Below are 20431 nucleotides of genomic sequence, written 5' to 3'. Positions count from 1 at the left end.
TATGTTGATATGCCATCTCTTAGCCCCAAAAGGCCATGTATATATATAATTTGTAAAGTCCTTTGAAATGCAAGGTGTTCTATACATGTAAATCATCATTACAGCTACAATCTACTTAATTGGGACATACGACAGTCTGTTATCTTATTGACTGCTTCCTAGGAAACTGATTTAGCCTCTAAGGATGCATAGTAAATAGGAACCACCAATGCTTAATTGGGATGATGTTAGTAAAATTCTGTTTTATGAGGATTAATTTAACTAATGTCAATTAAGTAATTTATCAGGTATTAAATAAGTATGCCAGCCCCAAACTCTGATCTTCTGCAGTTCAATCCTGCACCCAATGAATTTAATGACAGCGTTACCGACATCAAAGTTGGAAGAATTAGCTTATTAGAATACAAGTTTCCACATAAAAAACAAGTAGTAAATTTTCCACAAGTAATGAATCGGCCTTGGTTAAGGGTGGCAGGAACATGATGGCATCAAACTAAAGACTTCCAGAATATGGAAATTACATGGCTCATCACCACCCGGGGGGTGGGGGGGGGAGAGGAGGAAATTCTTTCCAACCAGTAAATCCTAGGGCTGTGTGAAATTTCACCACCAGTTTTGTTTCAAGCCTGTTTCAAGGTCAAAGCAGCAAAATCGAAATGAAACTGATATGGTCGAAACAGCCTCGAAAGAAAACGAGGCAAGTCGAAACATTTTGCTGTTTTGACACTTTCGAAGTTGTGCCCTAGGCTATAATGGGAAGGTTGAAACAACCTATAACTTTGTCATTTATGGCCAGATTTGGATAAATCTTGCAGAAATGGTAGCCCCTTCTGAGGGCATAAAGCATGCCAGGTTTCAAGAAGATAGCTGCAGGGGGTTCAGATAAACTGCACCCCAAAGTCTTGAGAGCCAAACTTGTGTCATGTGTATGTGTTAAGCTACAGCATGGTCAAACCTGCAGGCATGCTAGCCCCTGCTGAGGCCACAAATCCTGCCATGTTTCAAGGAGATAAGTACAGGGGTTTGGGGAAAACTTCACCTTGAGCTGAGGACAAGCAAAACTCGTGACATGGGTGACACTGTGTGTTAAGGCGCAGCAGGGTGAAAGCTGAAGGCCTGCTAGCCCCTGCTGAGGCCATGAAGCCTGCCAGCTGCCAAGGAGATGGGTGCAGGGGCTTCTGGGTTCTGGGGCCCTGCACCTCTGGCTGCTGACAGGCAAAACTCACGTCATATGTGCTTGTGCAGCTGTGTCCGTCTTGGGGCACAGAGGAGGGAAAACTACTGCAGGCCTGGCTGCTAGGCCCTGCTGCGGCCACAAGGTCTGCCAGCTGTCAGAGAGAGAGGTGCAGGGGGGTTCTGGGGCCCTGCACCCCTAGCTGCTGACAGACAAAACTCATGACATGGGTGCTTGTGCAACTGACTGTCTCTGTCTTGGGGAAGTTGATTGCCTGTATTGATTATTTCCTCTCCTTAGTCTGTCCTTTTGTAAGTGTTAATCCATGCTCGCTAACTCGTTATGTAGTAGCTAGGTACTGTGTATTGAGCTGGTCCCTGAGTGAATCATGATCGATTGGTAACTGGTAACATAGTAGCTTAGCAGCCAGGCCTCCAGTAGTCCGTGTCCCTCCACCCCCCATGCCTCAAGACAGACACAGTTGCACAAGCACCCATGTCACCAGTTGTCTGCAGCTTGAGGTGCAGTTTTCCCCAAACCCCTCCACTTATCTCTTTGAACCTTGGCAGGCTCTTTGGCCTCAGTAGGGGCCACCATCCCTGCAGTTTTCAGCCCGCTGCTCCTTAACACACGCAGGGTCATCTATGTCATAAGTTTTGCCTGTCAGCAGCTTGAGGTGCAGTTCCCCCCAAGCCCCTCCACCGATCTCCTTGAAGCTTAACAGGCTTTGTGGCCTCAGCAGGGGCTACCATCCCTGCAGTTTTGACCCCGCTGTGGCTTTAACACGTACACGTGATGTGAGTTTTGCTCTCATGATTTTGGGGTGCAGTTTCTCCAAACCACCTGCACCCATCTTTTTTAAACTTGGCATGCATCATGCCCTCAGAAGGGCAAGTTTCATCCAAATCCAGCCAGAAATGACAAAGTTATAGCCTGTTTCAATCCCTTTTATATCCTATGGACGAAACATTGAAACAGCAAAACGTTTTGTGGAACGGAACAGAACAGCCGTTTTGACTCTAAACAAATGTTGAAATGAAACGCTGTTCTGTCGAAACGCTGGTCAAAATGGAACGCTTCCGTTTCGCACAGCCCTAGTAAATCCCACAACTTTGAGCATCTGTATAGCTCTCAATAGAAATCTTACAGATTTGGAAGCCATGCATAACTGACTGGAGGAGCAGAGTTTACACCAATGCATGCATGATATAAAAAAAAAAAAAAAAAATCCATGCTGAAATGACTTATGAAAATTTTACATACAGGAAGCGTTGGTTCAGAGCCACCTACAGAACCAGCTTCCATTTGAAGTTTTAATGTAAAATATAACACAAGCCAAGTCTGGGTAAATTATGTTCTTAAGTTTACATTGTAAACTTTACAGGCAGCAAACAGAAGCTTCCACTTGGAATTTTAAATGAATTTTCATCAAGAGCTATTTCTGACTTTGGGGGCTAAGAAACAGTTACCACGTGCCTCCACATTCAGTCTGCTGTTAAAGGGGATGAAAAAATAGCTTTGAGGGTAACTTGTGCAGTTGTCACCAATCCCCAAAACTGAAAAATAGAGTCAGATTCCTAAGAGTCATGAGATTAGTTTAAAAATCACATGTGGATTTCAGCTTCTCCTTATTACTGCATTTTGAGATCTTTATATTTGAGCCTCCTGGATTTGGAGACTTCGTTTTGCCTGTACTCAAGTCCTATTTTCAAGCCTTTTCCACAGTAAGGAACACAAGAAGTTTCTATTAAAAACAAACAAAAACAACCAAGAAAACAATCAAACAAACAAAGAAATAAAAATCCTTGAAACTAAACCTGAGATTCACAAGTAACTGAGTAGCTCCAGGAGCTGAAACTTTTCATAAAACACTCACTGTTACTCACTGAGCAAGATGGCTGGACATTTGATTTTCCTTCCTGGCTCTGTCACAAATTTCCTAAGTGACCTTGAACAAGACAATTAATTTCCTCAAACCTCAGTTTCCCTATCTGCAGTTATGGTTATTTACCTTGGCAGGGAAAATTCAAGGGTTAATTTATTAATATGTGAAAAATCACTTAAAGATTTTAGATTTGGAAAATACAAAGTATTATTTTTATTGAGGCAATATCTTAGTTCAGAGTATCTGAGAGTTAACACTTTGCCATTTAAAGACAAGTCCCATTTGCCTGCAAGAACTTCTGTAGTTTTACATTGACGAATGAATACATAAAATAAATTGACACCTTTTCATTTATCTTGTTACACTGAGTCAAAGCAAGCATGATTGAGTGAACTGGTCTACCACAAGAGATCTCACAGAATATGAGATCATCTCAAATTTGGGACCATCATCAGCTCTAGGCATTCAATGTTAAATGCTTAGGACTTCAGGGCTAGGGACAAAAATTACACAAACTGTTATAAGTGATCTATTGCGTTACAGATTTGAACCAGTTTCTGAAGTTTGGTACACATAAAGCACTTTCAAAATGGCCAAAACCAGTTTAAGATAAACCTGGATGGATGTAGTATCAAACAACTGATTTAGGTTAAACCAGTTTATTTGAACTTCTGCCCCAGATCCTGAAGGACTGAAACTATTTTCTTCAACTGTGACCCACTGAGTTGCAAATAAAAGTCAAGCTGAGTTGAAATCCTGAATGCTCAATAATGGAATCTCATAATATTTAGCTTAAGGCATTTTACAAGGAAGGGTATCATTATCTTCATTTAGCAGTGGGGAAACTAAGGCACAAGAAAAGGGAGCAACTTTTCCTTTGTTACAGAAGCAGTCTGTCAGAGAAATACAGGTCTCCAGCTCCCAATCTTACCACCATGACCATAGAACCAAGATATACCATGCAAATTGGGATTTGTTATATTCTATGCACTATAGTCATTTATTGATTAAAATGTTAAAAAGTGATACAAAGAGAGTTCGCATTATAATGCATAAAGAGTACAAAACAAAGCAAACTTTCTTTTTAACCTCAACTCTTCTTTCCTGACTCCCTAGATCCTAATTTCTGAACCTCAAAGCTGAATTAAATCCAAATCGTACAGACTCTTACACATATATGTTTAAAACTTCACTGTTGGGATAGTCCAGTTAAAATTCATGGGGTGACTCACCCTAGTATAGGAAAGGATGGGTTAGGTAAAGTAAAAGAAATGAGTATTTACAAGATCAGGGCCTTAGCATAATTTTTCTTTCCCTCACAGAGAACAAATCTTTATAAATGCACGTGTGTCTTTGTAGCAAACCCTTTTATATATATGCAAAATTGTGCATATTGAAAATTAAGTGCCATGCTGATTAGCATTTGACAGAGAGAGATTATCATAAATTCATACTGGATGAGAACTTAAACACACACTATAATGCCACCACGTCACCCTCAGAAGTGCCTCCTAAATCTCCCCTCTAGTGTTTTCCAGTGATATAAAGACTCTACAATGATAACCTCACACTTTCCCTCACTGCCTCCATCCTAGCTTTCCATGGTTCATCCCACTAGTTGCTGTGGAATTTATTGCACACTAACTTGCTCCTTGTTGGTGGAGGAAAACACCTTAACAGAATACATTTACAAACAACACAACTTCCACTTCAGAGCTCCCAGTGAAATGGCTTTGCAATTCCTACAATAACATTGAACCAATTGCTGCCTTGATCAGCAACATCAGTTTAAGTAGCAGATTTGTAACACAGCACAATGCTTGTCTGTATAGACTCCTAGCAAACACAGCAAGCTGAGATGGTAATACAGTGAAATAATAGATCAGCCTCATCGAGTTACACACACATCACTTAAAGATTTTTTACTCCAACTTCTGATGAACTGCCAACTTTGAATCTGTTCTGAATGGAATAAAAGTTTAAAGACAACGACTGTTCAAAACCAAATGAAGAGAAAAAGTTACCCACAACGGTGTGACTTTTAAAGGTGGAGGGGGGCGGATCTTTGACTTAAAATACGTTCTGGCTGAATAGTTTGCATCATCCATGCAACCAAAATGACTATGAATGAGATAAATTGAACTACCTTCCCTATTTCTTCATTTTTGTGTATTCTGTGCATTTGACAGCACTTCGGACATACTGTTTCCCCTACATAGTAGCCAATTTCTCTCTTGATAAAGTAATACTCATCTCATGAGAACAGAATACACTTACAACATCATTAAGGACTTTTTAAAATTCAAACCATGCTTAATACCATTAGTTACTTTAAAAAAAGGGGGGGGAGGGTTAATGATGTCCCTTATGTGTGATGAAATATCTGCATGTTTACACTATTAAAATGATGTAGTAGGAATATATGGGAAAAGTCATATGCAGTTAATTCCTTATAATATGACTCCATAATGTATCATAACAGAGACTGTGAGGGACCAGTACTACTGTCAATGGGAGTTTCCACTGACTTGAGTAGGAGTAAGCATCATTTATTTGTAAAAATGATGCATTTCTAACACAAGGTAAAGAACCACTTAGCAACACTACTGGTTCTTATTTAATAGCATTCTCCTACCCAGAGAACAAGTATTGTGTTTTTGTAGGATTAGTTAGGAAACCCCTTCCCCCCCACAAAAAACCAAATAGCTATTTTAGTTGCCTTGTTCATAATGCAGGTTTTCCCCATACTAGCATTTTTGGCCATCCTGTTAACCAACATATAACACCTATTACAGTATATAATTTGTCTGTCCCAATTACAGAAATCAGACTAGATTCTCTAAGTCCCAAGATCTCACGGGACATACCACTGAATTCAGTTTACCCATCAGAGTTCCATTGTTTTCAGGTGGGATAACAACTTTTTATTGCAAGCTGCCCCTCCTTACAATGCAATGGAAAGCACCTTTTTTTCTTGTAGGCATAGACAAACAACCATATAGTGTTTACTTGTTTGAATAGGACTAAGCCAGGTTGCAAAAGAAGCAAAATTTCTCCTAAGGGAAAAAATAATTAAAAAAATAAAATCAGGGAGAAAAATAAAAAGGAAATCACTATCTCAATAGAATAGCCTGATAGGAAGGATCAGTATGGCCAAAAAAACCAAAAATGGAATTTGGTCTCCCCCCCACCGTTGTCTCAGCTTTATACTGCCTCCACCTAAAATGAAAAACTTCACAGTGTAACATGTTCAATAGGCCAAGTCACAAAGAAGCGCACTCCTCAGGCCCCTCCTAAGGCAAAGAGTTTAGTGTGTAGCACTCTACTCCCACAATATTGCATGACACCTTCACAGATAAGTGACACAACTAAACACCTTGATTACAAAAAAGCCCTCAAATGGACTACACTTCTTTTACAGTAGCAAACTTTCCACAAACTTTACAGCAGGGGACAAAACCTCCAATGCTACTAGACTGTAAAGGACCAGACTAAGTGTTAATTTAACATATCCAACATACTATCTCCAGCAAAGAAAAAAAATATGCCTCCAATTCTGAGCCATTTCTACACCAACAGGTTTTTTCCCCCACTCTATTGACAAACACAAGCATTCTTAAGTGCCAAACTGCATAGGTAATTCCTCTTTGTGTTAATCAAGAGTCTCTCACTTGTTTTTCAGTTGTCAGGATGCCTCACACTTAAAAAAAAATCCTTGTTGATTACCTTTGAGAATAAAATATATATGTTGTACACGTACACACACACTTTGCACCCAATGGAGAGATCATATGTAGAACATCTGCATATCAAGCGCTAATGGAGGCGCAACGTGTTTAAATTTATAGCAAGTTATTCTTGTTGCAGAAAAGAAGTCTTTCCCCATTGTACCAAATCATCCTTTTTTGTAAAAGAAATGTTTCTATTCAGTCTTCTACTGGAAAAGAACTCCTTCTCCCAGTTCCCTCCCCCCCCCCCCCCCTTCCTCCCCCCAAAAGCACAAAAAGTTCCTATTCATTCTACGTGCTCCTAGACACAGAGATCAGGTTTAAAAAGAGTAATCGCTGAGTGTTTACTGCCAAAACTAGGAAACAAAGCAATGAAACACAAAACAAGCTTCGCTTCGCCTGCCTCTGACAAGGCTTCTCGGTTTCTCTTTAGAGATGAAGAAAAAAGAATAGCAAGGTTAAACTAAAGGGTAACACAGAACAGTAAAATAAAAAAATAAGCACCATCTCTCCCCCCCCACCCCCCCTACACACACCTAAAAATAGAAATATAACATTGCAATCTCCACCCCAGCAAAGCCAAATCTTAGGCAGGTTTCAAAATAAAGGGGGGGATAGGGTTTTTACCTTGATGCAACACTGAGCAGGAGCCTCAGACATGTCTCACAGAGGGGGGGGTGGGAAATAAAAAAAAAAAGGAGAGGGCAGAGAGAGGGAACGACAGAGATCAGGAAGTTCTTAGGGGGGTTTTCCCACTTTCCTTTCCTCTCCCCAACCCAGAAATCCTTCAAAGCCAGACGCAATCATTCAAGGAGAAGTTACTCCGACCATCTTCCCCAAAGAGCTCAAGGTGCCGGCAGATCTGCCCCTGGGAGTGGCAGCCCGCATAGTTTGGTGGGGGTGCTGTTGGCTGGGGAAGAAGGGGCTGCCAGGGGGGTCTGCTTCCAGCCCGGGAGGGTGAGGCGGAGGCTGCGGCTGCTGCTGCCCTCGCTCCCGCTCCCTCTCCCTCTGAATGTTTTCCTTCCTGGAAGAGAGAAACTGAAAGGCAGAAGTGAGAAAGCTCTTTGCTCATTGATCTGGAGAGTTTCAGGGCTGAAACTGACGTGAATTCCCAGCACCGAGCTCTGCCTCTTAAAGGAGCCCCAGCACCAGGAAACACAAGCTCGTGTTACAGCCGGGCAGCGGGGAAACAAATGCAGCAGGACGCGGTGGGGACGGGAAGGGGAAGAGGAGGAGGAGGAGGAGGAGGAGGAGGATAGGGGAGGGAAAAAAAAGGGAAGGGGAGGGAAGGGGGATCTGCTGACACAAAAGCATGCCCAAATTGACGGTGAGACGGGGGGGACTTCAATATTGGCGCTCGAGCAGTGGATGCAGACAAAACAAGCAGATCCCTATAGATCCAGCTGGCCTGGAAGGGGCCTCCGGAGATCCCCCAGCCCAAGCCCGCAGTATCCCTGCTATCCACACTGGGCTGCTGTCTCCTGGGGGACAGGAGGGAGAGGGTGCAAAGCAGCAACAGCAGCATCTGGGTTGGGGGGGAAGGGCATGCTTGGAAGTGCTCCCCCTTGGGGTTGGTTTTCTGTTTGGAGGGGAGGGAGCTCCCCTCCTGGCCAGTGGGCACAGGCAACCCCGCCGCAGCATTTCTTTCCCCGGCTCCGCTGTGGCTCTGTGAGGCCGGGGGACAGAAGACAAGAGCCTTTGTTCCGCTGCCTCCAGGCCGGGCCAGGCGGGGAGAGCACAGCCCCCAGCTGGGGGCAACCAGAGGGGTTGTGCTTATTGCTCTTCAGGCTTGTGCAGGCCATTGGGTCATCCTGTACCCATTTGCCAACCTCAGAGGGGCTTGTGTAGCTGCCAGAAGAGGCATCAGGGTCTGGGGAGGACGTTCCAGGCACTGCTGCCAGCCCCAGAGACTCTTTTCTTACAAGCCCCGCAGGAAGGCTGCGAGTCCGTGAGCCTTCCTCTCTCCCACACCGTGACAGAAATCCTGACCTGTGCAGCTGGAAAGGGAAATGTCAGAGGCCTGTGTGCGCCTTGGAGATCAAACAAGCTCCTAAAGCCAAGATAAAGAGCCCAACCTTTGCTTGGTTGTTTGGTTTTGGTAGCTCATGATGTTTAGGAACGGTCCTAGCATTTAGGAAGGCTTGGGAGTTCGCTTTGTTTAGTGCTTGGAACAAGTAATATTGCATGTGTGGGCACGTGTATGTATATGTGCAGGCACGTGCATGGATGTGTGTGCATACGTATGTGTATGCACATGTGTGTACGTGTGTGTGCATGCGCATGGGTTATTTCTTGCCAAAAAATAAGGTTGTGTGTATCCCCATGTTACTGGAAGGCAAAAGTTCCCACGTGAGCATCTGATTAAGGCACCATAGGTTTGAATCCACTGTGTGCCAGTTAACTGATGGGGTGCAATGAAAGGCATGGAGTGGAAGCAAATCCTGCCATTAGAGGCTGGATTAGTCCTGGTTTTAATATGCACACCTGGCCTGGCAGTCGCGTCTCTGCATGGAATGCAGTGCTTCCCCACAAGCAATGCAGTATTGACAGAGAGAGTTTATTGGTATCCCTGAGGTATCCCTTCCCTTCCCACCCCCAGGGGCTCCCTCCACCACTGGTAGGCCATGTTGCAATCTGTATGATGGGACAAACTTCAGAGCATCTGTGTTTCACAAGGGTCAGTTTCAGCTTTGAAAGACCCCGACCCTATTAAATGAACCAGTGGGAGAATGAAAGTCCCTCTCGGTTTAAGAATGGCTGACTTCCTTAATCTAGGGCCACATCAGTCAGAATGGATTCACATTCCCTTTTCCCTTCTGTTAGTGGCTCTTTCTGTTCTCCCCTCAGGATAAATCGTCAGAAAGTAGAGTCCTTGCATGCTTGCTGCTTTCGCAATACAGCTCTCTCCCCTATTATTCTACCTACTTAATCTGTTTGACATTTCTCTTTCTACCTTCATCATGATTGTAGGCACTACCGAAGTGCTGACTCATTAGTCTACCTATCATGACAAGGTATTTTGCGATTCCTCGTATTAAACATTGAAATTAGAGATGGAAAAGACTCACTAGGTCATCTTCTCCATTCCCCTGCCAGGGCAGGATTTACAATGCATGCCCGATTGCTTTGTCCAGTTTAGTTTTAAATGACTCAGGTAATGGGGTTCTACCTCTTCCCATTGGAGACTATTTCACGGTCTAACAGGTCTCCTGGCCAGGAAGATATTTGGCTTATATTTTCATTTGGTTGGTTTCACCCAATTACTCCTAGAAATAGCCATCCATTGTACTCCTACTCCCCTGAAAAAAAATTTCCCTTCTGGATGTTTGTACCTTCCAAATACCTGTACCCAGCTACCACATCCTTTCTCAGTCGTTGTATGTAGTTCATCTTCTCTTCTTTCATTAATCAATCGCCACAGACACTTAGTCATTTTTCTTGTTCCTTCCTGAGCCCTTTCCAATTTGCTGATATCTTCCCAGTCTAGCGGTGCCCAGAGATGGACACAGCATTATGCACAGACTTGTCTCTTCCTGTTTTGTGATGTGATGCCTTTGCAAACACAGCCAAAAATCACAATGTCTTGTTATTGTATAGCGAGCTCATCAAAGGTTTGTTGACCCCTAAAGCCCTTGACTTGTTTTTGGCACTGCTAATTTTCAGTCATCTCCTACAATTAAATTTTAATCTATATTTCTCCACATCTGTTAGGTCAAAGTCCACTCAGGCCTAGCAGCCCACAGGGTGGCATAATGAAGATGTAACAGTTTCTCTAGCTAGTGGCACTCAAAGGAATGATGTGGCCAGCATCATACCTGGTCCCCCTTGATGCCCCAGCCTGACTGGCCAGGTACCCACACACAGCAAGGTCAACCGGAGACAGCCTTTGGGATTAGTTTAGAGCAAAGTCAAACTCATGTCCTTGGACCTGCAGTGTGACACCTTAGCTGCTCTGCCCCTGTGCCCTGTTTCAACATCCATTGGCTCGCAACTGTCAAATCTGAATCTCATTTTAATATTTGCTCCTCATTTCTGCCTTCTCTAAACCCATTTTCCTCTCTGTTCTTATTGATATTTGTGACTCTCCCCAGCTGACTGACTGCAAAGGGCCTCAGCCTGTGCTCAGTGAAGACGGAGGCCTGCTTCAGTAAGTTATTTTCTTGCCCTGGGTCCATTATTTTCTAGACATCTTTTCCATGGGAGTTTTGTGTCATTGCTTTTGTAGCTTTAATGGACAGCAATTAGTAGGATCACACCTTTCCCCTGTTGTAAAGTTCAGCAGTACATTGTGCCACACACACACACACTCCCTCCCTCCTTCCCTCTTCCGGCCTTTTCTTGGCCATTCAGACATAATCTCCAATGGTTCAGTTAAGTTGCTGGCTAGCCCTCTGAAGGTGCTCAGATGTAGCTGCTTAGTTTTTCCCCTGTGTGGAAAAGCCTGAAGAAGGGAGAGGAAACTCCACAGATTTCAGAGAAGCATCTCTGGTTTTCTCCACCTGCCTACAGGGCACGTTTCCTCTGAAAATGTGATGATAGGCCTCCCTTAATGATAGTTCTCCTCGCAGGCCTCTTAAATGGAGATGGCCAACCAGAAAAGAAATGTCTAAAGCCTAATAACCCTTCAACAGATTCTAAGCTGGTTTCAATGGGCATGTCCTGTTCTCCCCGCCTACAGGCCATTCCTTAACCCATGCTCTATTCCCAAGGAAAGTCACTCAAACTCGCAGAGTGGGCTACAGTTCCACAAAAGGTGCTTTACATATACCCGGTCCTCCCAAATCCTCAGTGGTGGAGGGAACAGTCTGTCCCAGCCAAGGTGTAAAGGTGCTCCAGCCTGCAAGGTGATCTCAACCTCTTTCATAGCTGACCTCGGTGGAGTTAGAAGGAATAGAAAAGCTGGTGAAAAGGATGAGTCTCCCCCCTCCTCTCCCCTCCTTGATGAAGCCAAAAATGCTTTGGCTGCTGATTTGTGCTGGTTCTGAAAGGAAGCCTTGACAGAAATATAGAGTGATTTTTAGCTGGGCTTTTTAATTTTCCTTCTGTGGCTTTACATGAGTCTGCAGATAAGTGCACACTGGCTTTGTCATCCAGACCTCTTGTACAGACCCACATGTCCCAGTATCTCCTCACCTGCTTTTCTATACTAACAAGGAATGACATTTTCTAAAGAACTGAGTGATTAGGAACCTAAGTCTCATTTTTCAAAATGACTTGGGTACTTGGAACATCTATCCAGTCAAGACCTTAATTTCTTCTGAAGCTGTCCACATCTTCTTTCTGTATTTTTCCATGTCATGGCAAGGTAGTCCAGAAGCTCAGCCATTTATTAATAAACATTGATTTTACTTCTTTCTCATATATGAACCTACATTTTCTCTACTGTTTCTTTTTCCTCTTTTATATTTACCAGCACTCTTGCCATTTACTCTACGCCCCATAGTTATCATTAACTTTAGCTGTCCTTATCTTTCCCCTCCCTTTATCTTTACCCAGCACAACTTAACTGACTCATTTTTAGTTCCTTCTTCCTCACTCCATTTCCATTACCAGTTATTTTTTGCCCTCAGAACTTCGAGCAGTCACTCATAAAAAGGTAAACAGTTGTGGTTTTCTGTTCCTGAATAGTTCCTGGGGGTTTGTAGTATGTTTTTTAAAGAGATGTCAGTTCTGTCATCTTCATTGGCAGGTTTAATACTTTTACCTATTGCATTCTACCCAGAAGGACCCTGATCCTGCAACCTGGGCCCATTGAAGTCCATTATGTTCTCCAAGGAGCCACTCACAACAATTAACTTACAGATTCAGGGTCTTATTAAACAGTGTGTAATAGAAGTGTGATAACAGAAGCATAACCTGTAGTTAAGGAGCAACAGGTGCCAGCTCCTGAGGTAAAACAGTAAGACGAGGCTCTGCATTGGGGCACAGGTCTGCCTTTGTATGTCCAATTGCAGACTCAGCATCTAGATTCTCCTTGGTTTACTTTCCTGAATTTACTAACCTGCTCCTAACTCCCCTGTGAACTCACTGTGCCATAATGAGATTCCTCATAGTCACTAGCATAAAGATTACCTGTTACCTTCATAGGTCACTCACTTGTAACTCTCTCTTGGAAAAGGATTTATCCAGGATATCTCTGGTGCTAAGAATCTCTGTTTCCTGATTCATGATGCTTACATTTAAGAATTTCTTGCTGTGTGAGTCAGGACAAAGTAAGCAGTTCTTACACTGCCTGAATAAGGTAAGGACTGCTGCAGTCTACAGATTGCATCTCACACCCATAGTAGTTTTAATTCTTCACCTGACTTGAACCCAATTCACATTGAAAGCCAATATGAACTTGACCTTCAAATGTCTGTGGTCTAGCGTACCTGCTGGTTTTGTACCCAGATACTTATTGGGTGTGATATTTTACTCAATTATACAAGTGCAATCTCTATAGTGTAAATTCAGGCACACTTACATAAAGACCTTTCTACCATTTGGACATAAAACTGGCCTTGTTCAAATGTAAGAGCATACCCACACTGAATTGTACTGCTTTCACTGTCCCTGGATATGTGAAGCAATATGACATTGGCAGGTGAGGGAGGCAAGGATTTCATATTTTATATCTTTTATCTTGATCTATTTTATTGGACCAATTGTACAGTTGAGAGAGAAGTTGGACAAGTTTTCCAGTACAAAGTGCCTGTTTTTTGGTCTACCTTTGGCAGTTAGTCCAGGCTTTAAGGTCAGATCCACAAAGGTATGTAGGTTTTTAACTCACCATTAAAATCAATTGGTGTTAGGCCCATACATAAGAATTTGGCTCCTAATGTTTTTGTGCCTCTAGGTCTTAGTAATTTTTTTAACTGGGCTTCGGGATCCTAAGTCACTTAGGGCATAGGGCCTCTCAGTGCTGTGCCCAGGAACACTGCTGGGAAGCAAATACTCCCAATACTCACTCCCATTCTGCATTTGCCAGGTCCCAGAAATTAGGTAATATAGCCTCCTTATGCAGTACATGCCACTAAGCTGGGACCCTGACAAAAAAGCTTGAGAGAAGTGCTGAGCATATAGGCAAGGCTGCTCTAAAACAGCTCCCTGGCCTCATTTCTAGCATCGGCCCACCTGGATTTGGAGCAAGTGATCGAGGTGTGTTTCACAGCAGCACTTGGGGGTGCTGCACAGACCGGGTACAGACATGCCCACAGGCACTTCTGACCATTGTATCCCCCTTCAGTAATACCTGTCTTCATGACACAGTGCTTAATATTTCAGCAGCAACCAGCATATTGTCACCACAAGGCCATTACCATCCAGAGCACCTGTGTAGCTAAAGTGGTGTGAGCTACAACTTTCCTTTCATAGACTAGGCCAGGGGTGTCAAAGATCCAGCCCACAGGCCAGATCCAGACCCATCATCTGCCCCCTTAGTTCTGCCCCTGGGTCTCAGAGTTGACTCACATGGCACATGCCAGACCAGTAGTGTGTGCAGGACCTAGGACACACAGTGCCTGCTCTGGCCCATGTGTGGGACACATTATCTGCAGTACTCACCATGGCATATGTTCCAAACTGGCTGGAGTGGGTGCCATGGGCACTGGATCTGCTGTGGGCTTCAGGCTCGGGGCTTCCTGCCCTGCTGCCTTTCCCTCAGGAGCCCTATGCCGGCTGTGTGCCCCCTGCCTGCCCAGCAGCTATGGGGTTGGCAGTGGTGCAGAATTGTGTTCCCTGCTGCTTCCAGGCAGGCAGGGGACATGCGGCCAGCATAGGGCTCCCAGAGGAAACACACCAGGCCAGGGAGCCTGGAGTCCACAGCTGGCAGCCGGCCCCTGCCCTGCTCAGTTCTGCTCCAGCTGTGGTGCCAGCGGAAGTGGTGGGTGAGGTGGGCATGTGTCCCACCTTTACATTTTAAAAAGGTGGTCACCCTAGTGGGCCTGCAAGTCTGGCCCTGTACTATTCATCTGCCCATGGACTGGCCCTTTGCCACTTACCCAGCTCATCTGGCCCACGGAGCAAGATGAGTTTGACACGCTTAGACAAGGTCAAGCAGGTTTAGGTATAGTTCTTCACTGTGCCATTGTACTGTGAATTTTGACCCTGCTGTGGCGAGTAGGAGTGTAGCACTATTTTCAGGCCTTCACCAAGTTTTTCCATGGTCCCTCGCCTTGGTTAGAATCCCCTCAAGTTGGAAAGGACTTCAAAGTAGGGACAGAAATTACATATAAACCAGTATAAGTGATCAGAAACTGGTTCAAATCTGTTCAAATTCTGTTGAAGTTCAAAAATTCAACAAAAGTTCAGTACACATAAAATGCTTTCACGATGGCCAAAACAGGTTTAAGATAAATCTGGATGGATGTACTATCAGACTTAACTGAGTTAGGTTAAATTGGTTTATTGAACTCCTGTCCCAGATCCCCTCCAAATATTGGATCTCTACAGTTTCAAATATTGGAAAACTTTGTCACATCCCTCTTTAATCTCCAGACTAGTGGTTCTCAACCTCTTTAGACTCAAAGCATCCTTCATTAGACCCAAGACACCCCTTGGAAAATGCCAGCCCTTAGTTTCCCCTTATTTTTTGACTACAAAAAAATAATACAACAATTATTTTGTGCAAACATCTCAGCAAGACCCCAACAGGACAAAATTTTTTGACCCTTTGGATTCTTATTTGAAATCTCTGGGTTTATTTTGTGAATCATGCATAGGTATTTGCACACCTAAGAGAGCTAATACTGTAGCACTCTTAAAAGGTCTTCATAACACCCTGGCTGAGAATCGCTGCTCCAGACTAAACTACTGTACATTGCTCTCTCAGCCTTTCCTCATATGGCTTTCATTCCAATTCATCCTAATCACCCACTTCCCTTCAAATTCAACCACTGGCCATCAAAAAACTACGGATTCTTTCCCTCTCTGTTCCTTCCTCATCTCAGAGCTCTGAACACACTGCATTGTGTGTGTAGTAAGTGATAAATATGAAAGAGCTGATGATTAAAGGGAGGGGAACCCTGGCATTATTTGACCTGGGCAAGACCAAGCAGATGTTATCTGATGCTCCACTTTAGTGATGACAATTATAAAAAAATAAAAAAATAAAAATACACACATTGCCCTGGGTGCAATTAACAAAGAGGAGAATGAAATACTGAGTCAGCAAAGACTGCTCTAACTTTTATATAGACTGCTGTAACTTTTATCTGAGCCTAATTTGCACATAATGAACTTTTCCAACCAGTAAAGACCTTCAGCTCTCCTGTGAAATATGAATTTGCATTTCCATCTAGAAATTTACAATCTTGGCATTTTCCTATGCCTGAGGAAGGATGTGTGCCCAAAAGTTTGCAAATAAATATTTTTTTTTCCAAATCTCTAGTTGGTCTAATAAAAGATATCACCTCTACCATGAGTTCTGATTCCTTGAGTCAGCAAAGTGCAACTGTGACTAAAAGGGAACTACCTTCGCTGGGATAGCTAATGAATTTCAGAAGGCTTTGGACTTCTATGTGCAATCAGGAAAGCACAGGGTAACACCAATATTTAAGGTTGCTTAATCATCTCTATTCTAAAGAACTTTTTTCAGTCCTAGTAGCAGCAGTGGGAGTGTGTGGTCTGCTCATCAGAACCCTAATCACAGCAGAGCACAAAAAGCACCATGTATGTGATATGGGAAAAAAGGAACATGAAGGTTCCTGAAAGGGGAGAAGCTAAGCCCTTCGCTCCAGTCTTAATTGTAGCTACAGAAGATGGGGAGGGGGAGACCTGCCAAGTGGAGCTGATGGCACTCTACAATGGGAGAAGTAGGGACAGGATCTGGGAAAGTTGGTAAACCAATCACTGTAAGCCTCCGCTCTGGCCTACTTTGCCTAGTGTGTGCATGCAGGTGCAAGTTGTTGGAATGACTTGGAGACCTGATCCACAGTTCCCTGCAAGTAATCCAGATGTGTCAGGAATGAGGCAGGTTTGTGATGAGCTATCAAAGTGTTTGCTGAGGAACTAAGCCCGAGTCCACTGAGGCCAATGGGAGATTTCACTGAGCTTGAGCTCAGTCTCTGAATGAGACAGGGCTCTGCAGGGGACATAAAGTTGTGATTATCAAAGGTACTTCTGTAATTTGTGTGTTTACTCCCCATTCAGTTTTAATGGGAACTGGATATCCAAGTCCCTTGGGTACTATTATAAACCTCAGCCATATATATATGCACCTATACTCCATATGATGTCTGGTTTTAATATAATCCAATTTATATATGAATATTTCAGTATTGCAGCTCCAGGAATTCAAAATGATGAGTCGGGCACCCTAAATATGAGAGAGTTGGAGAGGATTCTTTTGTTCTGGGGTACAAACATTTCTTTGAAGCTATGACAATCAGAAAATTATTTTTAAAAGAGAAAGAAAGACAGACAGACAGACTTTTTTGACTTTTAAGAAATGTTTAGAGGGTGGGTGACAAGTGGCGGGGTAGTAAAGACCATATACAGGTTGGCCCGAAGGTCTGGGCCTCAAGGACAAGGCCTGGGCTCATGGTCTGCGCGCACACTCTGAACAAAAAAAACAAAACACAAGGGACAAAAGGAATATGTACATATATACACATATACAATTCTGCCAGCAGGGACGCCTGGGGGGGCCTCAGGACATCAAGGGTTGGCCCGCACAGGCAAAGCTCGCTGGACCCACCCCCGTGCCCTGAGCAGGTGGTGGCATCACAATGCAAGGAGCAGGTGTCCTCCCTTGACTCAGCATATCGTCCCCTCGAAAGAAAGAAAGAGAACTGAGATTTATGTGTCATCACATGACTCCAAGATCTGGGACATGAAGTGGAAATATGCAATGTCATGAAGCTCACAGTAAAACAGTGAGAGGTAGGAACACTATGTTCCATGAATGCCTTTTAATCTAAACAAAAATAAATAAGTAAAACATAAGTTTTGGATGGTGATTCCCCCCCGCTAAATTATCTAATTGCTGCCATTAGATACTGAATCTACAGAGTTGATGACAAATGAGGTCCCTCCTCATTTGTGTTGCCATATTCTGTAATTTTACAGACGGGGTGGGGTTTTTCCCTTCAATTGCTTTCTGTGTGTTTAGATTGCAACCCAGTATCCACACTCTCTCATCCAGAAAAGACCTCATTGTAACCCTGTTTCTTGCCAGCAAGAAAGGAGCAACACATTGGGCACTTTTACACATGCAATTATTGCTAGTTGGCCTTACTGTACAGTACATTTACTACCCAGTAGATTACTTTACTATGCAGTAAGTGCCTGCACATGTAGACAGTGATGCTTTACTATGCAGTAGATTAGTCTACTGCACAGTAAAATGTCTCGTGTAGACATGGTCATTGTAGACATGGCTTAATGTACAGAGTCCAATGTGCAAGGTAATGTGATAATCACACTGACAACAGACTTGCAGTGGTTGCCTCATATTTGTGAAAATTCCACAGAAAGTGCCCTGATCCCAGTGGGCCTGATTCTCCATTCTCTTAGACTGCTTTGCACCAGTGAGACTGCACTGTTTTTCAGCACAAGGCTGTGAAAACAGTGGAGGGAAGGGAGGGACTCAGGCTTATTAGTTTCAATAGAGGCTGAGAGTGCTAAGTGCCCTGCAGGATCATGCTCCAGGTGAATACCAGCATGTAGGGCAGAAATGTGATTTACCAACTTATTTTCAGAAGTTCCCTTGGCATCATGATATAGGAGTTTATATCTTATTGAATCATACATGGCATTTATGGATATGGTATTGTGTGTGTGCGTGCATTATGGTTAAGTAGTGGCTTCTTTGCTGAGTGAAAAGCAGGTAAACTGACCAATAACTTGTAGTTTAAAAAATTATTGTCTTCCCAACCTTTATCATTTTGGCCTTCCAGATTTCTGCAAAGTATGAGGGGAAAAACTTGTTGACTGCTTTTGAGTTATGCCTTGCTCTGAAATGCAGTTTTGTCTAACATTTCTGGGGCCTTTTCTGCCTTGGTGATGGCTAAGTACAGCCCCTTTTGGTTTATATATACTTACAACTCCCTGAAATAAAATGTGCTGGCTAGTTTGGAAGGCATAAAGCTGTAAACCACTCTAGAGATGGATAATTTTCATTGTGGACAGCAGCAGCAGAACTACGAATGGCAACTGAAGTGGGCCTCAACTTATGGTGGACAGTGATGTCATGGCCAGTAATTTATAAATAGCCAGTGATTTCAAACAAGCTCAGAACTGGATGGGTTTGGGTGCTATACCCTAATGGATAGCTCAGTAGTATGATTAGGGGTGGGTGGGCAAGGCACCAGCTCCAGGTACCAACTTAGTGGGGACACAAAGTTGGCAGCTGCCACTGCTCCCCAGGGAACAAAAACTGCTTGTTTACACCTCTGGGATAGCTTAAGGACACAGCCTGACTCCCACTAATTTCAATGACAATTGTGGTCCATGCTGTGATCTCCATGATAATACTATGAGTCTTTTATTCCCCCTTTGACTTTAGTAGGAGGTTCTGGGCCTGATCTGCCAACACTAAAGTCAACAGGAACTTTTCCATGGGCTGGCAAGAGTACAAAATGAAGCAGTGCATGTTGTTCTGTTGACTGGCAACATCTTATATATTTCTGAGGTAGACATTTAATACAATCAAGCACATAGGTGACTGGTGCCTTCCAAGTCTGGGGGGGTACCCGATCACTGATGGAGGGAGTCCTCCCACAGCCAATTGCCGACTGGGGGTGGGGGTCTTCCAGCAGCTGATCGAGCTAGGGGCGAAACAAGAAGTGCACTTCCAGTTTTGCGGCTGGCACTTCCATGGGGTGCACGGCGAATCTCAGGGAGTGCATGTGTATCTGTGTGTACCCCCTATGCATCGCCAATGGTCAAGCATGAATGACTGGTGCCTCCCGAGACTGTGGGGCACAATTTGTAGGTGGCAGCATCAGTGGTGTTGGCAGCGGGGTGGTAAGTGGCAACCATCCACAGAACCCAGCGGCTGCCAATCTCACAAGGGGCATGTGCCTCCCACATGTCTCACCTACACATCGCCTATGCTGTCAAGGCTCATCTTAATCAAAGATGTTATCCTGTTCCAACCTGCTTGAGTCCCTGAAAACTTCTTAATGCAAAAGGTGGTTGGATGGGTCCTCCCCATACTTGCAGCTTTATTATGAGACTTAGTCTTGAATCTCAGATGACTGCATGCTACAAAATTAGGCATGTTAATGGTTTTTCAGGGACTTGAGCATGGTGGAATAGGATCTCACTTAAGTGGATAAGTTCCCTTAGATGTCTATCTGGTAGAATCTCAACTTTTCCCATACTGGTGACCCTCTCCCATGTAGCTGGGACAATTAGATGATAGCAACTGTTTACAGCCCCTCAAATGAGAACCTTCAGCTGAACCAGCCAGATCTTCATAGCAGTTACCACAGACATATCCAGGGAGGGAGTGCATTGATGCACATGCACCCCCTTTTGATTCCTGATCCATCTAAAGTTTAAAGCCGACTGCCTAGTAATGACAGCAGTGAAGGAGTCAGTTGCCTTAATGGCTCATTCTAATTTGTTTAATTCCTTCTAAACTCTTCATTCCACAGGTGTTAATGGTTCTTTTTTTTTTTAAATGGTCTATAATTGTTCCACTACTCTGGCTACCCTTAC

At 43.7% G+C, this 20431-nt stretch overlaps 1 protein-coding gene across 8 annotated transcripts in view; it reads right to left on the bottom strand.

The window, feature by feature from the left end:
- The window catches only part of ETV6 (ETS variant 6), a 166146-nt gene extending 158187 nt beyond the window's left edge, over positions 1-7959 (bottom strand). For 5 of the 8 annotated variants that reach the window (XM_025213446.1, XM_025213444.1, XM_025213445.1 and 2 more), the window contains exon 1: positions 7415-7957. Coding sequence is in view for 2 of the 8 variants with exons in the window: in XM_006031787.3 (XP_006031849.1) it covers positions 7415-7447 (33 nt within the window). In the remaining 6 variants the exon portion in view is untranslated. Of the gene's footprint in view, positions 1-7414 lie in introns of all 8 variants that reach the window. The other 3 variants (XM_025213440.1, XM_006031787.3, XM_006031786.3) reach the window with 2 other exon arrangements.
- Positions 7960-20431: the final 12472 nt, after the last annotated feature.

The sequence above is a fragment of the Alligator sinensis genome, unplaced genomic scaffold (genome assembly GCF_000455745.1).
Source record: "Alligator sinensis unplaced genomic scaffold, ASM45574v1 scaffold91_2, whole genome shotgun sequence".
Taxonomy (NCBI): domain Eukaryota; kingdom Metazoa; phylum Chordata; order Crocodylia; family Alligatoridae; genus Alligator; species Alligator sinensis.
Note: the sequence above shows the minus strand (reverse complement) of the source record. Positions and strands in the feature narration are given on the sequence as shown.